Raw genomic sequence first — 21,260 nt, forward strand, 5'->3', positions numbered from 1 at the left:
TTTCTATTGAGTCATTTTAAGGCTATTCCAGAGTTAGGAGCCTAGTAATGTGCCTTGAAAAAAAGATATGATCAGAAAATCAGTGTGCCTAATAATTCTACACACACACACACACACACACACACACACACTATATATATATATATATATATATATATATATATATATATATATATATATATATATATATGTGGTTTAGTTAGTTTATTTTTTCCACATTAATAAAAAATAGCTTCTTTTTTTTTTTTTTGTACAGGCAAGCATTACTTAATTACTAAATTATATTCTTCTTGACTCAGATGATCATGAAGTCATCTGTGCCCGTCGTGGCCCTGATCACACTAGTGGTGTCCAGGGTGCAGGCATTTGTGTCAGTTGGGGGTAGCGGAAACACCCATGTGACCATTACTGATCATGCTGTGATGGCAAAGATCCATGAGGTGTGTGAAGCAGTGGCTAAATCTGAAGGAAGAGAATTTGATCCAATGGTGAGTTTGTGTGCAAGCAGGTGCATAAAAAGCACTATGAACATACCATGAAAATTGTGCACTTTTTCTGAAGACAAACAATAACTTTGTTCTCAGAAATGTCATGTCTATTTAAAATGATGACAAATAACTTATTTTTTCCACTTTAACACAGGGATCATCACCCGAAGAGGTGCTGCGTGCATGTCTGGGCACGGCCACAGGTGAGGTTTCGGGAGCCAAGTTTCGCACAGCACTGAATCAGATCTACATGCAGAATGGATTTGTGGACCGTGATTTCATGAGCAGTGCACCACACCACTTCAATAATGAAGCCTTCACTGAGGGGCGCAACCTCATCATTCAGGGGATTGCAGCCATTAAAGCGAATGTCCGTACAGACAACCTTCAGTCTGCCAGAGAAACGCTGGGGCGAGTGTGTCACACACTGCAGGTGGGTGAGAGGGAGTTGACTATGACAAGCATATTGCTATAAAATCGCTCAAGAACCTGGTTTTACTTATTAACTATTTGTCAACACATTTATATAGTTATTATAAGAAATGCTTTTGTTTATGGCTGTCACATGTTTTTCTAGCAAATCAAAAAACTTAAGCTTTCAATATTAATATTATGTTAAATATGCAGTTGATAATATTTGTCAACATTTACTTCTATACTTATAATTGTACACATGTACATTGCAATTTAAATTATTTATGCATATACAGTATCTCACAGAAGTGAGTACACCCCTCACATTTTTGTAAATATTTTATTATATCTTTTCATGTGACAACACTGAAGAAATGACACTTTGCTACAATGTAAAGTAGTGAGTGTACAGCTTGTATAACAGTGTAAATTTGCTGTCCCCTCAAAATAACTCAACAGTACACCCCTAAGTGAAAATGTTCAAATTGGGCCCATTTAGCCATTTTCTCTCCCCGGTTTCATGTGACTCATTAGTGTTACAAGGTCTCAGGTGTGAATGAGGAGCAGGTGTATTCAATTTGGTGTTATCGCTCTCACTCGCCCATACTGGTCACTGGAAGTTCAACATGGCACCTCATGGCAAAGAACCCTCTGAGGATCTGAAAAAAAAATTGTTGATCGATATAAAGATGGTGTAGGCTATAAGAAGATTGCCAAGACCCTGAAACTGAGCTGCAGCACGGTGGCCAAGACCATACAGTGGTTTAACAGGACAGGTTTCACTCAGAACAGGCCTCACCATGGTTGACCAAAGAAGTCGAGTGCACGTGCTCAGTGTCATATCCAGAAGTTGTGTTTTGGAAATAGATGTATGAGTGCTGCCAGCATTGCTGCAGAGGTTGAAGGGGTGGGGGGTCAGCCTGTCAGTGCTTAGACCATACGCCACACACTGCATCAAATGGTCTGCATGGCTGTCGTCCCAGAAGGAATCCTCTTCTAAAGATGATGCACAAGAAAGCCCGCAAACAGTTTGCTGAAGAAAAGCAGACTAAGGACATGGATTACTTGAACCATGTCCTGTGGTCTGATGAGACCAAGATAAACTTATTTGGTTCAGATGGTGTCAAGTGTGTGGCGGCAACCAGGTGAGGAGTACAAAGACAGGTGTGTCTTGCCTACAGTCAAGCATGGTGGTGGGAGTGTCATGGTCTGGGGCTGCATGAGTGCTGCCGGCACTGGGGAGCTACAGTTCATTGAGGGAACCATGAATGAGCAGAGCATGATCCCCTCCCTTCAGAGACTGGGCTGCAGGGCAGTAATCCAACATGATAACAACCCCAAACACACCTCCAAGATGACTTCCTGAAAATCCTGAGAGGATTCAGTCACCCTCTGCCATCTGCTGTTTGGCTGGAAGAGCACTTGTTGCTGAACCTCAGGATGTAGATGACAACACATCCTCTCCCAGCAGCTCACTCTCGTGAGCTGCCAAATCGCGTGGGAGGTCTACACTCCTCTCAAACTCTCCGGCCAGCTCCATCTGAACTAGACGCTGAAGGGAAGAGAGCCAGACGAGAGTGGAGCGTTCTCAGTGGAAAATGCTCACAATTGTTTTATTTTTTTAGTCACATTTTGTCAAGTCACCTTAATTTATATAGCCTAGCGCTTTTTACAATGCAGATTGTGACAAAAAAAAAGCTTTACAGTAATAGAGGGAACATAATTTTGGCTGTACAGCAGCTCTACAAGAAAATAGTGTTACTGTCCAGCTTAAGTAAGTTCAGTAGTGATTTTGTAATATTTGCATTATTTTATTTATTTATTTATTTATTTATTTTTTGTATTTTTTTGAGGAGGCACTGCCTCTTCTATCTATCTATCTATCTATCTATCTATCTATCTATATATATATATATATATATATATATATATATACATACATACATACATACATACACACACACACACACACACACACACACACACACACACACACACACACACACACACACACAGTGCATGTAGAATTTTTTGGCAAGTTGATTTTCTGATCATATTTTTTTTCCAGGCACATCTTACCAATTCCAAACCACATTAATCTAAATAACTACTATTCATTTTGTATTTAATCATTTTGTAAGTGATATATAATGGAAATGAAAAATGCCTTATATTCAGGTGTGCATAATTATTAGGTACCTTTTCCTTTACAGATGAAATGAGCCAAAAAAGAAATTTAATTCAGACTGAAAAGTCAAAAATTATTAAATGCCCATGAGAAGGATGCAATACTAATGCAATACTAGAAATTGCAGTTATGACCATTGTGCAATGAAATACTCATTGGGTCAGCAGGGTCAGACAAACAGGTGGAAAAGAAAAGACACATGCTGCAAAAGTATATAATATAAGCTTAAATATAACATAAGCTTTAATATAATTAATATTATGTTACTCCTTAATTTTAATTAATGTTTTTATTTTCAGGATTTTTACAGCCACAGTAACTGGGTTGAATTAGGGAACAAAAGTCCATATGCCAACCTCATCAGACCGGATCTCAACATTGAGAACATTGCAGGTAGATAAAGACAGTGGATGTGATTTATGAGAGAGACTCATTTGTGGAAAATAAATATGATTACACAATTCTTTTAGTGTTGACAAAAGCTCTTAATAATCAATGTTTAAAATGAAAACTGGAGATAAGTGAACAGGTATGCTGCTGTAGATGGAATGCATGTGTATTTGTTAATGTGCAGACGTGGCAATGCCAACATGCAGTGACTGTGCCAGTGGTACCTGTCCAAATCAGCTGCTGCCTGACATTCTGAATGGGAAGTTCCTCACTTCAGGATACATGGGATTGTTCTCCCCTAACAAACCTAAAGGTGAGGAGACATACATAAGTTTATACCAGAAGTTTATTTAAACATGGCAACATTTTTATTTTAAAATGTTTTATTTGAATATGGCATTTTTATTTTAAAATCTTTATTTGAATATGGCAAAATCATACCTCGTTCTACAATATTTATATGAACAAATCACTGACAGAGACCCCTCCCCTATCAGCCAATCACTGTGTGCAAAGTGTTCTGAAATATTCGGTGTCTGAGATTTTTGGTGACTCTGGGCAGAGCTTACATGAATATTCATGAGTTTCTTGTTTTGTGTTAAAGCGGCACTGAAAATTTTAGTGCACACTCCTCTTTTTTATTATTATTATTATTATTTTTTTTTTTATTAGACTTCAAACAAACAGTCAATGTACAGTCAAAACTACAATAATACATATACACATAGAAAAACAGCCAGGAGGGAGGCTAAAAACTATATAAATATATTAAATATATTAAAGGACTCACAGACAGAAATAGTTTTAATTGCTTTTTTATTATGTGAATGAAAAATAGTCTTGAAATATATTTGCATTTCTTTTTCAAGAACCAAAATCAAAGTTTGGTTTTTACTGTACTTACATTTATGTATGTGAAATTTACCAAAAAGTCCATGATCCTCGGATCACAGAAACTGTTTTTGGTAACGTAATTGTGTTTCAGCATGGAATGAAGTTTAATTAGTTTTTTTAATAACTGTTTATGTATGCTCAATAGTTTGTAGGCTACATTGAGTCACAGTTATGTTCAGTTTGTTTTAGTTTTCATGGACATTCAGTTTGTTTTCATTAATCATGTCTTCCTTTGTTCAGTTTTCCCGCCACCTTTTAGTTGTCATGGTAATTCATTTGATCATCACAGGTGTTCATTTTTAGTTCCCTCATTTACTGTGTATTTAATGGTGGGTACACACTACAAGATAATTGGGCTGATTTCTCCCCTTCCAACAATCCTAATGTCCCGATTATCTTGATGGTTCTACAGATTATCTTATCAGATTTTCCTGTGGTGTGAGGTGTGTTAATACAACGTGTCCTGTAAAACATACCAAAATCATTCCAAACACTGTCAACACAATTTCTCCCTGCCTGTCGTCCGTCATGTTTATTCTGAAGTCTCGAGAGATTTTGTGAGATTTCCCGTGTTCACAGTCGGGACTCTGGTTGAAAATCTGTTTGTGTGTGGTGTGCTGTCTTTGTCACACCACGGCACACCACACACTATAGGAGCAAAACGGTTAAATCTAGGATTTTTTTGTCCTCATGTTTGTGGTCTCTCACATTTTGAAAATCTTATAAGTTTTCAAAAATCTTTTATTGTGTACCCAGCATAAGTTGCTGCCTTTGCACTCTTCAGTTGTCTGGTATTACTTGTGTTAAGACACACTGTTATGCTTTTGGATCATCTTTGAGTCTTTTAAATAAACCTTGTTAGATTTTTGTATTTATCTTCGTCTTCATTGGAGCAACCTGTGACAGAATACCAGACCAATATGAGAAGAAAAGCAAGAAAATTGCTTCTATTAATGTTGCCCCGATGAGGGGCAACAAACTACTTTTGGGTGGAGGAACAGTTTTTGTTTTTCAGAGCGTCAGAGACAGAGATTTCAGTGTGGTCTGGACGAAGATCTCTGCTTCGTCATGTCCTGCGGGGATCCCTGCTGGACCCTAATGAGCTACATGTACTTCGCGCTGTGCACGAACGGATCCACATTCGCAGAGGGCGAAGCGGAGGATTCCAGCAACCTCGTCCAGCCACACCCCACAGACGTCTCGCAATCCAATCCAGAGCACAGCCCACCAACACCCCCCACCAAGGAGACGACAACGCCTGAGCCCCCCGCAGACAGAGAGCTTCTGCCCGCCGCTAGTATGGAGCCTATGACGACAGCGCCCACTAAACTCCTGGAGCCGAAGTTCCCATGTGAGTCTGACCAGGGGTGTGAGCCGGCAACAGCCGTCCCGGTGGGAATTTTGGTGGAGTTTGACACTGGGGAGTTAATTCACTGGCTAATTCACTGGAACACAGAACTACTGCTTTCCACCCTGCCCCACCCTAATCTTGTTACACTGTCCCTCATCATCGCTGGTTACACCCAGCACTGTATTATTGGACTGTTTAAATCAGGAAAGTAAACTGTTATCGGTGGTTTTGCCCAATCTTCCTCGCTCTCATCCACCATCTAGCACTGCCAGTTCTCCAGCCCTGCCTCAGCTGTCCTCCTGCAGCCCCTCGTCTTCCCCTGTGTTACCTGACAGTAAGGTGAAGTCTCGGTGTCTGCACTCACCAGCATCGGCAGTTTAAGTGGATCCTGTGGCTCAGCCACCGGCCTCGGATCCTCTTGTACCACCTCGGCCTGTCGACCTGTTGGCTTCACCTTGTCTCCTACCACCCTCAGCTCCACCAGAGACCCTCGACCATTAAGCTACGCCAGGCTCCCTCGTCCCGTCTGCTCCTCCTTGGTCAGTCGTCACCCTTGTGCCACAGACTTGTGAGTCTGCCGCTGCGCTTCAGCTCTCCATCCCTACAACTGCTGTGGGATCCTCCTTGCCCCGGACTCGCCAAGGTCCGCAGTTGCACTGGCTTTGCTTCAGGACTCGGGACCTCTGATGTCACCTCGGGCGTTCATCCAGCAGCGTCACTCGATCCCATCAGCCCTCCTATTCGGAGGGGACGTTATGTCACAGTTATGTTCAGTTTGTTTTAGTTTTCATGGGCATTCAGTTTGTTTTCATTTGTCACGTCTTCCTTTATTCCGTTTTACTGCCACCTTTTAGTTGTCATGGTAATTCATTTGATCATCACAGGTGTTCATTATTAGTTCCCTCGTTTACCATGTATTTAAGTTGGTGCCTTTGTACTCTTGAGTTGTCTGGTATTACTTGTGTTAAGACACACTGTTATGCTTTTGGATCATCTTTAAGTCTTTTAAATAAACCTTGTTAGATTTTTGTATTGATCTTCATCTTCATTGGAGCAACCCGTGACACGTTGTGTCATGTGATATAATTTAAAGGTCCCGTTTTTCGTGGTTTTTTGAAGCTTTGATTGTGTTTATAGTGTGCAATATAACATGTGTTCATGTTTCGCGTGTAAAAAAACACAGTATTTTTCACATAATTTACTTATCTGTATACCGCTGTTTCCACTGTCATAAAAACGGGCTGATGACTTCCTTTTTCTATGAAGTCCCTCCTTCAGAAATACGTAACGAGTTCTGATTGTGCCAGCGGTTCCTGTGTTGTGATTCGACAGCTCTGAGCGCACCGTGCCCGGAAAGGTCACGCCTCTTACCATAACGTGGAGATGCACGCGCTCAGTGTTATTGTAAACAATTTTAATTGATTTTAATTTTACCAATTTTATCAATTTGACCCGGAATCAGACCCGGTGATTGGACTGCGGGATGAAAATAACAGCGTTTCGACGACATGGCGACAAACACACTCTACAAACGCAACTCTTGTGTATTCCTGTGGGCGGAGGTTAGTCAAAAAACTGTTTTAGTGACGTCATTAAAGAAGGAAGTAGAGGGATGTAGTCCAAACTGGCCGTTCGATGTAGGCGACTTCTGTTAAATAAAATATCTTGCTTGGCATTGAACTTTGAGCTTTAAAATTTTACAGATTTTATTTATACTCTAACAACAACATTACACACTAACTAAAGTTTGAAACATGGGATCACGAAGAATGGGACCTTTAATGATTACAGCCACTGACTTCCCAGTGGTCTATCGTTAGGATAGGCTCAGAGTAAATGAGCCAGTTTTGTTTGTATATTCTTAAATATTCTTAAGTGTTACAATTTCATTATTTGTCTTTTAACCGTGTGTGAAAGGTAAATGTAGTCATGGTGGAGAAACTGATCTCAGCAGTACCCAGAATCCTCGAGGTGGGATCAGTAAAGATGAACGCCATTCCTATAATGCTGATCTACACAATAATGCTGTGAATCTGGCATCTGAAGCCACCCTGGAGCTGCTGGAGGACATCCGTGGAGCTATAGGAAACAAGGACTACCTTCGGTATGGGATACATTCCTTTTATATCCTTAGACAAAGCATTTAAGAGATTTTATTACTTGCAAAGCTGGGAGCAATTTGTCATGTTCTCTTAACAACCTGGGGCCATATTCACAAAACATCAAAAAGTAGCTCCTAACTGATTTAGGTGAAACTCTTAAAAATAATGGGCATGTCAGTCCTAAATTTTTGCTCTAAGAGTATTTCACAAAGCATTTTAGTGTTTTCTACACTACTGTTCAAAAGTTTGGGGTCAGTAATTTTTTTTTTTCCAAAGAAATTAATACTTAAATTAATAATTAAATTGTCACCTAGAATGATGATTTCTGAAGGATCATGTGACTCTGAAGACTGGATTAATGGCTGCTTAAAAAGCTTTGCCATTACAGGAATACATTACATTTTAAAGTATATTCAATCAAAAAAACAGAAAACAGTTTGTAACGAGGTTAGTAGATCAGGGAAGAAAGAGGCGGGAACCAGCGAATGTTCAACACACTTTAACACAAAATAAACGCATACAAAACCAAAGTAAAAATGTAGCCTTGGTGAGCATAAGTTTGGATAAGACTGACCCCGAACTTTTGAACAGTAGTGTACGTAGCATTCCTAATTTTGTAAGTCTAAATAATTTATATAACTATAAATGTAATGTGAATGCATTAATGTTCACATTTAAAATCCATTAACCATAATAATTGTCCCTCTTTTTTACCTTCATCAGGCTGATGGGTATTGCACGATCTGCAGTACTGGCTTTTGTGATTGACACCACAGGCAGTATGGCAAAAGAAATTGCAGAAGCCAAGAGAGTCGCCTTCAAAATCATTGACAGTAAGAAAGGAACTCAAGATGAACCATCTGAATATATTCTGGTGCCGTTTAATGATCCAGGTGAGTGCAAAAAGGGTTTCCATTAAGCTTTGAAAAGGTTTATTTAATAGCAACATTTGTTTGTCATCTTGGGTTTTTTCCCCACTGAGATTGTTATGTGTGAAGAAAACATGCAATTCTGCCTTAGAATTTGAGTAAAATTAGGTACTTTTTGGAAAAGCCTTTATGTTGGGAATGTGCCTATATGGTGCCTTAAAATGTTGCCTCAGTAGGCAGCTCACTATTTGGAAAGAGCAATGATGTACATTTTTACTCTTTATTATGGCAAAAGTGGTCTATTTTTTACAGATAAAATTATGAATTTGCAGTTTTTGGACCACTAATAAGAACCACAGACCCAGATGAAATGAAGTTGGAGATTGCCATGCTCGAAGCTAAAGGAGGAGGAGACCTTCCAGAAATGTGCCTGTCAGGACTTCAGGTACTGTGTTGTGTGGCCTTTCAGCCAATCATCATATCTGATTAGTCTCTAATCAATAAATATTAGAATATTGTAAAAAAAAAAAAAAAAAAAAAAAATATTATTGAGAATATGTGAACCTTCATCTATAACTAAATTGACTGTATCAAGATCCTTTGTTTGGTCAAAAAAACTATAGCATCTTTTCACTACAAGGAATCGGTTTATTGACCATTCTTCATGGTTCTTCTCCTTTCTAAACTTCTGTCTCTCCCACAGTTGGCTCTGACAGGCGCTCCCTCCTCCTCGCAAATATATGTGTTTACTGACGATTCACCTAAGGATATGTACCTGAAGAACATCATCACCGCCCTCATCCGCAGCACCAAGTCTACAGTAGACTGTCCATTGTTGTTTCACTTTCAGTCTTTGCCATCAACATTTTCACCAGCCCTCAATTAGTTTCCCACTTTTCCATCTCTCTCCCTCTCTTTTCAGGTGTCTTTCTTCATGACGACATATAGCAGGAGGAAGAGAAGGGCACTGAAGGCAGGGCCAAATTTTCAGGTGTATTATGACATGGCCTTGGCCTCTGGTGGTCAAGCCATTGAAGTCTCCAAGTCCAGCATCTCTCAAGCCACTGACATCATTGTTGATACCTCTACTTCAGCCCTGGTATGATCAGCGTCTTATAGTCATTTCGAAATTGTAAATATCTCACAAAAAAAAAACAGCTTACTGACATAAATGAGTAAAGCCGCAAATATTTGCACACCCTGTCTTCTTCTGTCAGGTGACAATTTTTCAGTGCTCCAGAAATCCAGGACGTGTGGAGAGTTTCTCCTTCCCCCTGGATGAGTCTGTGTCCAACACTACCATCTACATCACAGGAAGTAGCCTCTCATTCAACCTACGCAGCCCGACAGGTAAACTCAGAGGCACTTTTAGTAGAATGTGAACCACATATTACTGAAAATTAAAGCATTTTTGTTAACTAAAATAAAAATATTGTTTGTAACTAAACCATTTTCATGATACAAAAACTAAAACTGAATAAAAATGTTCATAAAGAAATTGTATTTTTTTTTAAATTTTAAAAACTGAATAAACTACAAGTACAAATTTACAATTAACTTATTGACTATAGATTCAGTTTACAATTTACAGGCCAAATTAAGACAAGCTGTCAAACATTTTGGATTTCAGCTATCCCGACAAATTTGTATTATCTTCATTACATCTTAGGATAAGTCATAGTGTCGTGTACGTTTTACCAGGCTACTAGCAACTCTGAACATAAAATCTGTAACACAAGATGAAAGGAAATTCTGGTTTAGTCTTATGAAAGAGTGGTGGCAGCAACAGTACATTGCACTGACTATTGTAATGTGGCCACATTAAGTAATTTTTAAGTTTTAGTTTGGGCGCCAGTCTTTTTATCTTATTGGTGGTTGGCAGAAACCACACCCTTTTTTTGTCATCATCTTTGATTATTTTCGTTCAGATAAATAATGAAGATTATTATCATAATGAATTGTTTTGAAAATTCATTATTTATTTTGCTTATTTGTTTGTTGAAGGTGATAAAGTGAAAGAAAATCTGACTTAGCGTCAAAGTGTAATGATCTGTTACACTTAAAGGATTAGTCCACTTTCAAATTAAAATTTCCTGATAATTTACTCACCCCCATGTCATCCAAGATGTCCATGTCCTTCTTTCTTCAGTCGAAAAGAAATTAAGGTTTTTGATGAAAACATTCCAGGATTATTCTCCTTATAGTGGACTTAAATGGACCCCAAACGGTTGAAGGTCAAAATTACAGTTTCAGTGCAGCTTCAAAGCGTTCTACACGATCCCAGATGAGGAATAAGGGTCTTATCTAGAGAAACCATCGCTCATTTTCTAAATTTTTTTTTTCAATTATATACTTTTTAACCATAAATCCTCATCTTGAACTAGCTCTCTTCTTCTTCTTCTCTATTAGAATTCCGACAGTGTAGACACTGCTAAGTGTATTACTGCCCTCCACAGGTTAAAGTTTGAACTAATTGTTATATACTTGCACTAGCAAATTGAATATGACAATTTAGTTCAAACTTTGACCTGTGGAGGGCAGTAATACACTTAGCAGTGTCTACACTTTAACAATGTTAAAGTGAAAAGTTAAAAGTTATTGAAAATAAAATAGAAATAAACACTAAATAAAAATGTATGGAATGCACTTGCTGCAGGTGTGTCTCAATCTAACACTGTTGCCAACGGACCTCTGGGAACGCTTCAGACAGTAGGAAACCTGCAACGAATCCAATTAAACGAAACTGAGATGGGCCTGTGGTTTATTGAAATGACGACATCTCTGCCCTACACCATAAAAGTGATTGGTGAGACATTATGTACATATTTAATTAACCAATGCAAGACTAAAGTCTTTGCCAACCTCTATTTAGGACTTTTTAATGAAGAAATTGATTTAAATTTAAAATATGCATTTTTCAGGCCAGAGTGCGATTACATTCATCTACAACTTTGTGGAGGAATTCAAAGGACCCCATCCTGGATATGCTGTCATTGATGGGCGGCCGTCAGCAGGTTTGAACTGCAGTTAACTAAGCAATTCTTATAAAATTATTTGAATGGAGGTGTTAAAAGATTGTTTTCTCTTTATTCAGGCTCACCGGCTAAGCTGCTACTAACACTGTCTGGAGAGAAAGGTCCAGAGGCTCTAGAGGTGCATGAGGTCGCTCTCGTGGAGGTGTCTGGGGTCAAAGTGTCTAATGGATCCATAGAGAAAATGGCTGGTGGAGATTTCCTAGTTACTGTGAAAGAAGTGCCAGAAGGAGAGTTTGTGATATTGCTGAAAGGAAAAGACAAGACCTTCTCCAGCTTGTTTCAGAGGCAGACCACCACACTGATGTCTCAGTCCAAAGTCACTGTCAAGGTACAAACTGCATAAACACTTATTTTCAAAAAGTTATTTGATCCATTATGACACTCCCTCTGTTCTAAAACTTGAGCTGTACCAAAAGGTAGACATGGTATCTGCCTTATAAGATAAGACTTTTCCTCCAGATTTCAAAGAATTATTGCATATATTCTTCACAGAGAATGGCATGACATGCCCAAAATGCATTGCACCAAGTTCAGTGAAAAAATAAATCCAATAAACCTATAGTGGGTGAGGGGAAAGCACTGGTTTGCATTAACTAATAATTGTGTACAGATTTTTCTTATTTATATGCACATGAGAACTTCTAAATGTGGGGGTATAAAACTCATTCTTTTATATGTTTGTATATGAGTTTTATGGTTTTATATGATATATAAGAGTTTTGTGGTTTTATATGGTATGTATATGAGTTGGGGGTTAGTTTTACTTACAGTCACCAAACTCGGTACATTGTTCTCATCGAGCCGGACAACTTTCTAATTTACAGTCATTAGCTCCGACCAACAGGAAGTCAGCTATTTTTGTTTGGAGGATTGTTTTAGATTTTTTGAATCAAGCTCTGGATTTTTAACTACTGCTCTAAAGACCATCATACGATTCACACCAAACTTTCGCAACATGATGCAAATATATTGAAAATGCTAAATTGTGAACGGATATTGGATATTTTAAATGGTGTTGCCATGGCAAAGGATTAAAGTAATGACAAAAAAAGAAACTGGAATAGTCTCATATGTTGTAAATAATAAATTATACATCATTTATTTCTATATAAAATAATACAAATAAAAAGTAAAAAACAACTTATATAATACATAGTATAACCACTAGATGGCGGCAAATGCCTATTTTTAAACAGGGTTGAGAAAAGCCTGGTTGCTGAGAACAGTTTTCAGACATAATTAATTACTATTATTAGCTATTGCATTTGGATATATATTTAGACATAATCAAAGACTACTTTCTGTCACAGTTTTGATTTTACTTGTTTTGTTTAAAATGTTGAATTTTCTGGCTCAACTAACTGGTAAACATTCGCCAACTTATTTGATCTCACTCTGCCTCTCTCCCTTTCTCTCTCCCTTTCTGTCTCTCTCTCTCTCTCTCTCTCTCTCTCTCTCTCTCTCCCTCTCCCCCCCCCCCCCCTCTCTCTCTCTCTCCCAGTGTGTGTGTGTGTGTGTGTCAGTCTATTCTATACTTTTGATGGTTTTGAGTTTAACCCATTCATTGCTGTGTGCTTTTGCCAGCATTAATAGATAAGAAATCTCTTAGGCCTTCTCTTTTTGTCAAAATATATTATTAACAAAATAAAGACATAGTTCCAGTTAATTTGTAGTGCACTGACAGTATAGTTTTATATAATTAGTTTTATAATTAGGTTTATAAAAATATAAAAAGACCTTAAGATAAATATTTCTGGACTGAATTTTGAGCTGCAAATGATAACTTCATGCTCATTTGAAATGTACCTATGTTACCTATGTGTCTTTAGACATAATGACTTACTTTTATTAGGTATTACATTTGGATATATATTAGACATTATAAAAAAATCTACTTTTTGTCACAGTTTAGATGTATTTTATTTTTTGTTTAAAATGTTGAATATTCTGGCTCAACTAAGAAACAGTATCCAAATAATCCATTGACCGTGTGTGTGTGTGTGTGTGTGTGTGTGTGTGTGTGTGTGAGAGAGAGAGAGAGAGAGAAAGTTTATTTTACACTCTTGATGGTTTAGAGTTTAACCCTTTCATTGTTGTGTGGTTTTGCCTGCATTACAGAATAAGAAATCTCTTGTGACTTAGGACAGGGATAGGCAACGTTGGTCCTTGAGTGCCGCGGTCCTGCAGAGTTTATCTCCAATCCTGAAAAAAAAAAAAACTGGAGCCTTATGCTGCCTTCACATGCTCTCGGAATTATCATAAATACGACTTTCCTATAGGTAAAAATTGCACATGAACACCCTCCAATTTCGAAACTTGAAGGTAGCATTTGTAATCCTGAAGACATTGATTAGCTTGTTCAAGTGTGTTTGATTAGGATTTGAGCTAAACTCTGCAGGACAGCGGCACTTCTAGGACCGACATTGCCTATCCCTGACTTAGGATCTGTTTCTATAAGTTTCACTGACAAAATAAAGACATAAAACTAATTTATTTGTAGTGCACTGACAACATAGTTTAATATAATTCATTTAATAATAAGGTTAATAAAAATGTTTTAAAAAAACTTAAGATAAATACTGATGGACTTACAAAATTTTGAGCTGCAAATGATAACTTCACATTCATTTCAAAAGTGACCTATAACATTCTATGACATTAAATTAATCTAAATTTTAGCTCATGGATGTGGCTATTGCGTTTTGCGGTCATGGTGGCACCAGCTGGCTGCAATAAATGTGCCGTATACTGGTTTGACATAGTCCTTTTATATTTACCCACTTTAAAGGCATATTGCCCACGTTGCACAGTTTCCCTAAAGCCAGGGTGGCGGGTGGGCCCATCATCACTGCTTGCAGCTATATTTATTTTGTGAAATTTGTGTGCCCTCATAATTTTTAATCAAAATAACATCTCTTCTCTTCTCCGATTATGTGTTTACTGGCGTGAAAGATCACAGCAATAGCAAACCACAACCATCTCCCTGTCCGATCAATTCCCAAAATCAAGACAAAATCAAGTCCTGCCCAATGTTTTTTCTTGTTTGAGAAGCCGTTTTACTTGGATATATGTCACAATAGGGAAGAAAAGACTCTCACAACTTGTTTCATGCCACCTGTGTTGTTAGCTTAGCAACATGCTAACATATAAAAAAAAATCTATTGAAATCTATTGTGGTTGAGTCTCTCGTGTGGAAATCAGTCACTTCTGAGGTTCCGTGAAAGTTAGAATACTTCCTTTAAAAGGCAGTAGGCAGCTCCCAGGTTGTTTAAAAAAACTATTTTAATTATATTGCTATTTCCTGGAATTGAATGTCCTTTCTTTTGTTTTATCTCTCCATCTATAGGCAATAGCAGACAGCTCCATGCTGCCAGGAGAAGAATTTAAACTAAATTTTACTGTTGCAACTAATGGATCAAGTGGTACCTACACAATTCATGCAAGGAGTGACAAAAACATTACTGTGACGCATCCACCAACGTAATTTCTCCACTTCTCAAATCACTCAGTGTTTACTAACGTACAAGCTTTTATAGCTTTTCTTGTCAAGAACAAAACTCCTTGCCACAGTTCTGTTTCTTTGTCATCACAGGCTCAGTCTCATGAGCGGCGGCAGTGCTCAAGGGACAGTGTCTCTCACTCCTCCTGCTGATATGGTCTCAGGCACAGATGTTACGCTAACCATCGAGGCAGAGGGTCCTGGAGGAAGTGATTCTAACTATGCTGTCCTTCGCCTTTCTGTGCTATCCAAGGTAACCTCACATGGGTTCAAACAGACTATTTCTATGTGAAATGTTATTTTTCAACAAACCACATGCCACATCAGTCATTTCATTCATGGGTTTTGATTTTGTAGTAGAATTTTTTTCATTAATATCAAACAATTAAATTTATTAAACCCACCAAAATGCTAAATTATTAACTTGACATAGAATTAATAGGAAAATGGATCATTCAGATCTTTAAATGTCTAAATTTCAATGGCAGCCAATAATTCTCCACAAAAACAAATTGTGGTCGACCTATATATAATATGCCATGAAAAAGTTTATGGTCAGTGTAATTTTCTTTTTTTTTTTTTTTTTTTTTTTGAAAGAAAGAAATTCTTTTATTCAGCAAGGGTACATTAAATTGATCAAAAGTGACAAATGTTTTTATATGGTTACAACATTTTTTTTAGACTTTTTACCAAAGAATCCACAGAAATATCAAGCGGCACAACTGTTATTGATACTGTTATCAACTCTCATTGATAACAAGAAATGTTTCTTGAGCACCAAATCAGTATATTAGTATGATAATAGAATATCATGTGATAAAGAAAACTGGAGTGTTTTCAATAATGCTAAAAATTCAGCTTTGCCATCACTGGAATAAATTAAAATTTATTTTAAATCGCTAATAGTTAAGAATTGTATTGTCTTTACTGTGTTTTTAATCAAATAAATGTAAATATATTATAAATATTCTATAGTATTATCTGTATGCCATGTTATTCTTCAGTAAGCTGTTGTTTTAACTCATCTTTTACTGTTCTGTTCAGGTGACTGACTTGACACCACCAAAATGTGAAATTGTCGATGTACAGGGCACTTGCTACTCCTCCTCTTGCAGCTCATCAAACTGGGAACTGTCTGTCAGCATCACTGACAATAATGGCACAGGCATCGAAAGCATTTCCATCCAGCAAGGCAGTGGAAACTTAACCCAGAAGGAAGTGGAAGACGGTGTGATGGGTCTATATGAGGCCTCATGTTGTTCAACTTCCGTGACTTTGTCCGCAGTTGACAAGGTCGGGAATGTGGGCAGATGCAGTTACACCATGAAGTCTAGTGCAGGCTTTCGCCTCATCAGCATGTCCCTCCCTCTGTGGGCATCTCTGCTTTTATACAGTTTTCTATGTGACTCCTTCACTCTGTAATGATATGGAGTTTATCAATCAAATACACAATCATCCTATAATTCTCTTTCTCATCCCATCCTTTTATGAAAATATTTTTTATAAAGCTTTCTCAGCTCTGTGAGATTGTGTAAAGCAAAGCATTTCACTCCAAACAATTCATTATCTGTATTTCCAACTATTCAGGACTGCTAATGAAGAACCATGCTGCTGATTCAGAACCTACAAACTTCAAAAATAGATTAAAGTTTTATGTGAACTCATCTTAAAGGTAGAACTGTACATCAGAAATCAATTATTTTTTATTAACATGGATTTAATTAATTTTGACTATTATGATTGTCATACTTCATTCTAGTTTAGTGAAATATTTGTATGACAAATACAAATGGATGTTGCAAAAAATTAAATATAAATGTTTTCTAATCTACAATATTATTTTTTTCTGTCCAAATATAGGAGGAAAATGTCTATTTGAATATATTTTGTGTAACAATATGTTTCCAATATAATATCAATATCATTTTAAAAATATCTGCAATGACCTCTAAACAAAATAAATGGTATTTTATTATCTCAGTAACCCCAATGTACAACTTTTAACCTTACAAAACTTGACCTTACAAAATTTAACCTTAAGGACAATGACATTTATAGTATGTGAAGTATTATGATCCACCTTAATTTCCGTAAACATTAAGGTATTATGTTAACTAACTTGTATTGTTTTGTGCTTGCATTGACTGATGTGGTACGTTGCAACATGAACATGTAATCTAGAAGATTTCAAGCAAATATTCATGTTAAAATGCATACCAGAGCTGTTGACCACTTTACAAAAAACTTTTTTTTTTTTTTAAAGCAGACTACACAGTTCAACATGTACTTGTAATAATTGCCTAAAATGAAAAGATATTTTCACAGTTTTTCACAAAATAGTTTAAAGTGACTGATTTTTGTACATCTTGTTTTGAGTCTTACTTAATGTAAGTTATTTGAACTTATTTCAGTCTTAAGGTTTGTAAATGGCGTTTTGGACAGTTATGGTGGTATCATAACATTACACCGCCACCCAGTGGTTGATGTGATTTGCAGTTTTTTCTGTCTTGTCTCCATCAAACTACATTCATATGAATTAAATTTATATAATACCATTTCAAGACAAATTGTATAGCAAATTAGCAAATTATCATTTTTAATAGATTATCAATTTTTAGGACACAAATTTGTTTTGCAAACAGTAATATGTGACCTTCATATAATTACAAAATTCAAACTGTTTCAATTTGTGTTTTATGTGTGTGTGTGTGTGTGTGTGTGTGTGTGATATATATATATATATATATACACACACACAGCTCTGGAAAAAGTTAAGAGACCACTCCAAGTTCAGAAATCAATGTTAAGTGGTCTCTTAATTTTTTCCAGTGCTGTATATATATAGTAGGATGGACACTAGAAAAGTACTATAAAAAAATCCAAGAGACCAAGTATCACTTGGCAGTTTAAAATACAATCAAAATTAACACACCCCAGCATCACTTTGGACACTGCTGTTGCTGTCTGACGCACCTTACACCATGTCCTAACCAGAGCCGTTAACCAGACGCGATGCGATAAGATTCCAGCGACGAGCAATTTGACTGTCCACACTAGACTCGACGCGACAATGTGTTTCCGTTATCCTTCAAATTGTAATTACGAATTGAAATTACACTCAATGAAAACACGTGAATTTGTCAAAAACTCGACCCCCCAAAAAATAAAATAAATTACGCTCGCATGAGGTGGTTTTTCAGATAATTCGAAAAAGGAATATTTCACAAAACTGCAATGGAAACGTACTCAGTTACGTACATAACCTCAGTTCCCTGAGATACGGAATGAGTACTGCATATGGGGAAAAACTCCTTTTTCCTTGACACTGAAGCCTTTTTCAGTAACGCAGTGTAACTGCACGGCCATTGGTTCAAACCGGGAAACTTTTTGAACCAATGACGGCAAAATGGGCGGGGCGTCTGTGTTGTGTTCTGTGTAATTGCACTAGAGGGCACTAGTGAGTACAAGGGACAGAGAAGAAGAAAGGAAAGAAGAAGAAGGACATGAATGTGATAGACATGGTTAATATGAGTTTGTGTATTAGTGTTAAATAAAGAAGTTACGTTATTTTACTTATCTCGACAATTCTCTGATTTAATAGAGTAACTGCTTACTTACATACTACAATCAAATACAACAATTGGCGACGATAGCAAGTCTTGCCACACCTGCTCCATCCAGCCATGTGCTTCTGATCCACCGATACCCTTCTGCACTTGGAAAAGAATCTTCGAGAACTACATGCTGGCTATTAACGCATCAGAAGACTCCTGGACAATGGCTCGAAGATGCGCAGTTCTTTTACATTGCCTGGGGCCTGAAGGACAGCGTATTTTCTACACTTTGCAAAATACTGGTACGACTTATGACGAAAGCTTATGCTACAACAGTGTGTAAAAAACTTCTACTGAATCAGCCCGCTTAGTTGGAGGCGGCTACAACTGTTGCATGCCAGATTGAACAAGCGTTGCACAATGTGAATTTAATTAGGGATACTGCTCCGGTAAATGTGGTGAGTTCAAAGACTTCTCATTTTCGATTAACTACAAAAGACAGACCTAAAACTAATCCGAGTAAGCCTACTGCGTCACAGCGTACTTGTTACAGATGTGGCTCTAATAAGCACTTGGCAAATGCATCTGATTGTCCAGCATCCAAAGCTAAATGCAATTCATGTGGCAAAACAGGACATTTTGCGAAAGTATGCCGCTCGACAGCATCAGTTTGCGCAGTTCTGCCCGAAGTACAAATATGCAGTACGAACTGTGAAAATTCTGCTGACAGGATTAAGTGTCGTGTGCACATTTCGACTGACACAGGCCAGTTTATGGAGACAGAGTTTGTTGTGGATACAGGCTCTGCAGTTTAGATTTTTCCAGAGACTTTGTACAGGCATTATTTCAGTACATCTTCACTGTCTGCGCCGAGTGTTCAATTGGTCTCATACATGAGAGGACACATACCAGTTCTAGGATGTTTCACAGCTATGCCAGTTCGGGTGCCTGTGCCATCGCGATGATGCAGTGCCAGTTCAACAAAAACTCTGTCGACTTCCCTTTTCTGTATGTAATGCAGTTTCGGAGGAACTACAATCCCTGCTGAATCAAGGTATTATTGAGTGAATCGATGCTTCCCCCTGGATTTCCGTCAACAGTAGTCACTACAAAAAAAGGAGGAAAAATTAGATGTTGATCTATGTAAACCGAACAAAGCATTAATAGTCGACAAACATCCATTACCCCATATGGATGAACTGTTGAGTGAGTTGAGGGGTGCAGCTGTATTTTCGACTATTGATCTAACATGCGTATACCATCAACTACCCTTACATGCTGACAGCCATGACATGACTGCCTTCATTACGCATGAGGGTCTTTTCAGATTCTGCCGTGTTCCTTACGGTTTAGCTTCTGCTCCTTCAGCTCTCAAAAAATGGTGATGATGGAGACCGTGCTAAAAGGTGTCCCAGGTTTAAGAAACTATTTGGATGATATAATAGTTTACGCTGCTTCCCAGTCTGAACATGACAAAGCCCTACACACTGTCATTCAGAAATTGGCAGATGCTGGTTTGACATTGAACATGCAAAAATACACATTCAACCAGACTTCCCTCAAATTCCTGGGTCACGTGATCTCAAAAGAAGGAATCTTACCAGATACTGCTCACATCAAAGCTATAGTCGATGCTCCTACTTCACACGACTTAACTTCTCTTCCTTCATTTTTTGGATTGATCTTGTGGTACAGTAAATTCTTCCAAAACTTTGCCACGGAGGTGGAACCATTACGTGCTCTTCTGAGAAATGCCACTGAAACTGAGTTTGAATGGACTGCAGAAGCAGACCAATGCTTCAACAAACTGAAAGCTGTGCTGGTGGAGAGCCCAGTGCTTGCACTTTTTGAACCTTCCCTTCCTACGATCGTGTCAAGTGATGCTTTGGACTATGGTCTTGGGGGAGTACTGACACAACTCCATGCAGATGGTGTAGAACACACTGTCGCTTTTGCTTCACATTCGCTTAGTGCAGCAGAGAGAAAATACTCTACAGTGGAAAAGGAGGCTTTAGCTTGCATGTTTGCTGTAGAGAAATGGCGTCCTTACTTATGGGGTCATCACTTTACCTTATGTGCTGGCTACAAAAGGAATTGGCCGTGCTGGAATGAGAGTAGCTAGGTGGTCAGTCCAGCTGCTGTGTTTTTCGTACGACATTGAATACCGCCCTGGTGCTCAAAACCAGGCTGCAGATTGCTTATCAAGACTTCCCTTACCAGTGACCACTGAGCACATTGAAGAACCAGAAATGGTTGCCGCAGTCTTCGCAGGATTACATTCTGTGTCCATGGAGGATTTTACAATAGCTTCCGAATCTTGTCCTGAGCTGTGGTTACTTAGAACGCAAATACTGAAGGAATGGCCACATAACAAGAAGGATGTAGATCCTGCTCTATCTTCTTTCTTTTTCATTCATGATGAACTGTCAGTACATGAAGGACTGATCATGCGAGGTGAACATCGTGTCATTGTTCC

The 21,260-nt window shown here is 38.0% G+C and overlaps 1 protein-coding gene across 1 annotated transcript; it reads left to right on the forward strand.

Annotated features, from left to right (window-relative positions):
• Positions 1 to 303: 303 nt before the first annotated feature.
• LOC125272176 (von Willebrand factor A domain-containing protein 7-like) lies at positions 304 to 16,946 on the forward strand. Its single transcript, XM_048196846.1, has 16 exons — positions 304 to 488; positions 643 to 921; positions 3,390 to 3,483; positions 3,665 to 3,793; positions 7,643 to 7,829; positions 8,551 to 8,720; positions 9,029 to 9,141; positions 9,400 to 9,516; positions 9,619 to 9,795; positions 9,914 to 10,046; positions 11,353 to 11,502; positions 11,618 to 11,710; positions 11,791 to 12,059; positions 15,078 to 15,211; positions 15,324 to 15,483; positions 16,275 to 16,946. Exons 1-16 carry the CDS (start codon positions 306 to 308, stop codon positions 16,650 to 16,652), a joined length of 2,766 nt encoding a protein of 921 aa, XP_048052803.1. The 5' UTR covers positions 304 to 305; the 3' UTR covers positions 16,653 to 16,946.
• Positions 16,947 to 21,260: the final 4,314 nt, after the last annotated feature.

This window comes from Megalobrama amblycephala, linkage group LG7 (genome assembly GCF_018812025.1).
Source record: "Megalobrama amblycephala isolate DHTTF-2021 linkage group LG7, ASM1881202v1, whole genome shotgun sequence".
NCBI lineage: Eukaryota > Metazoa > Chordata > Actinopteri > Cypriniformes > Xenocyprididae > Megalobrama > Megalobrama amblycephala.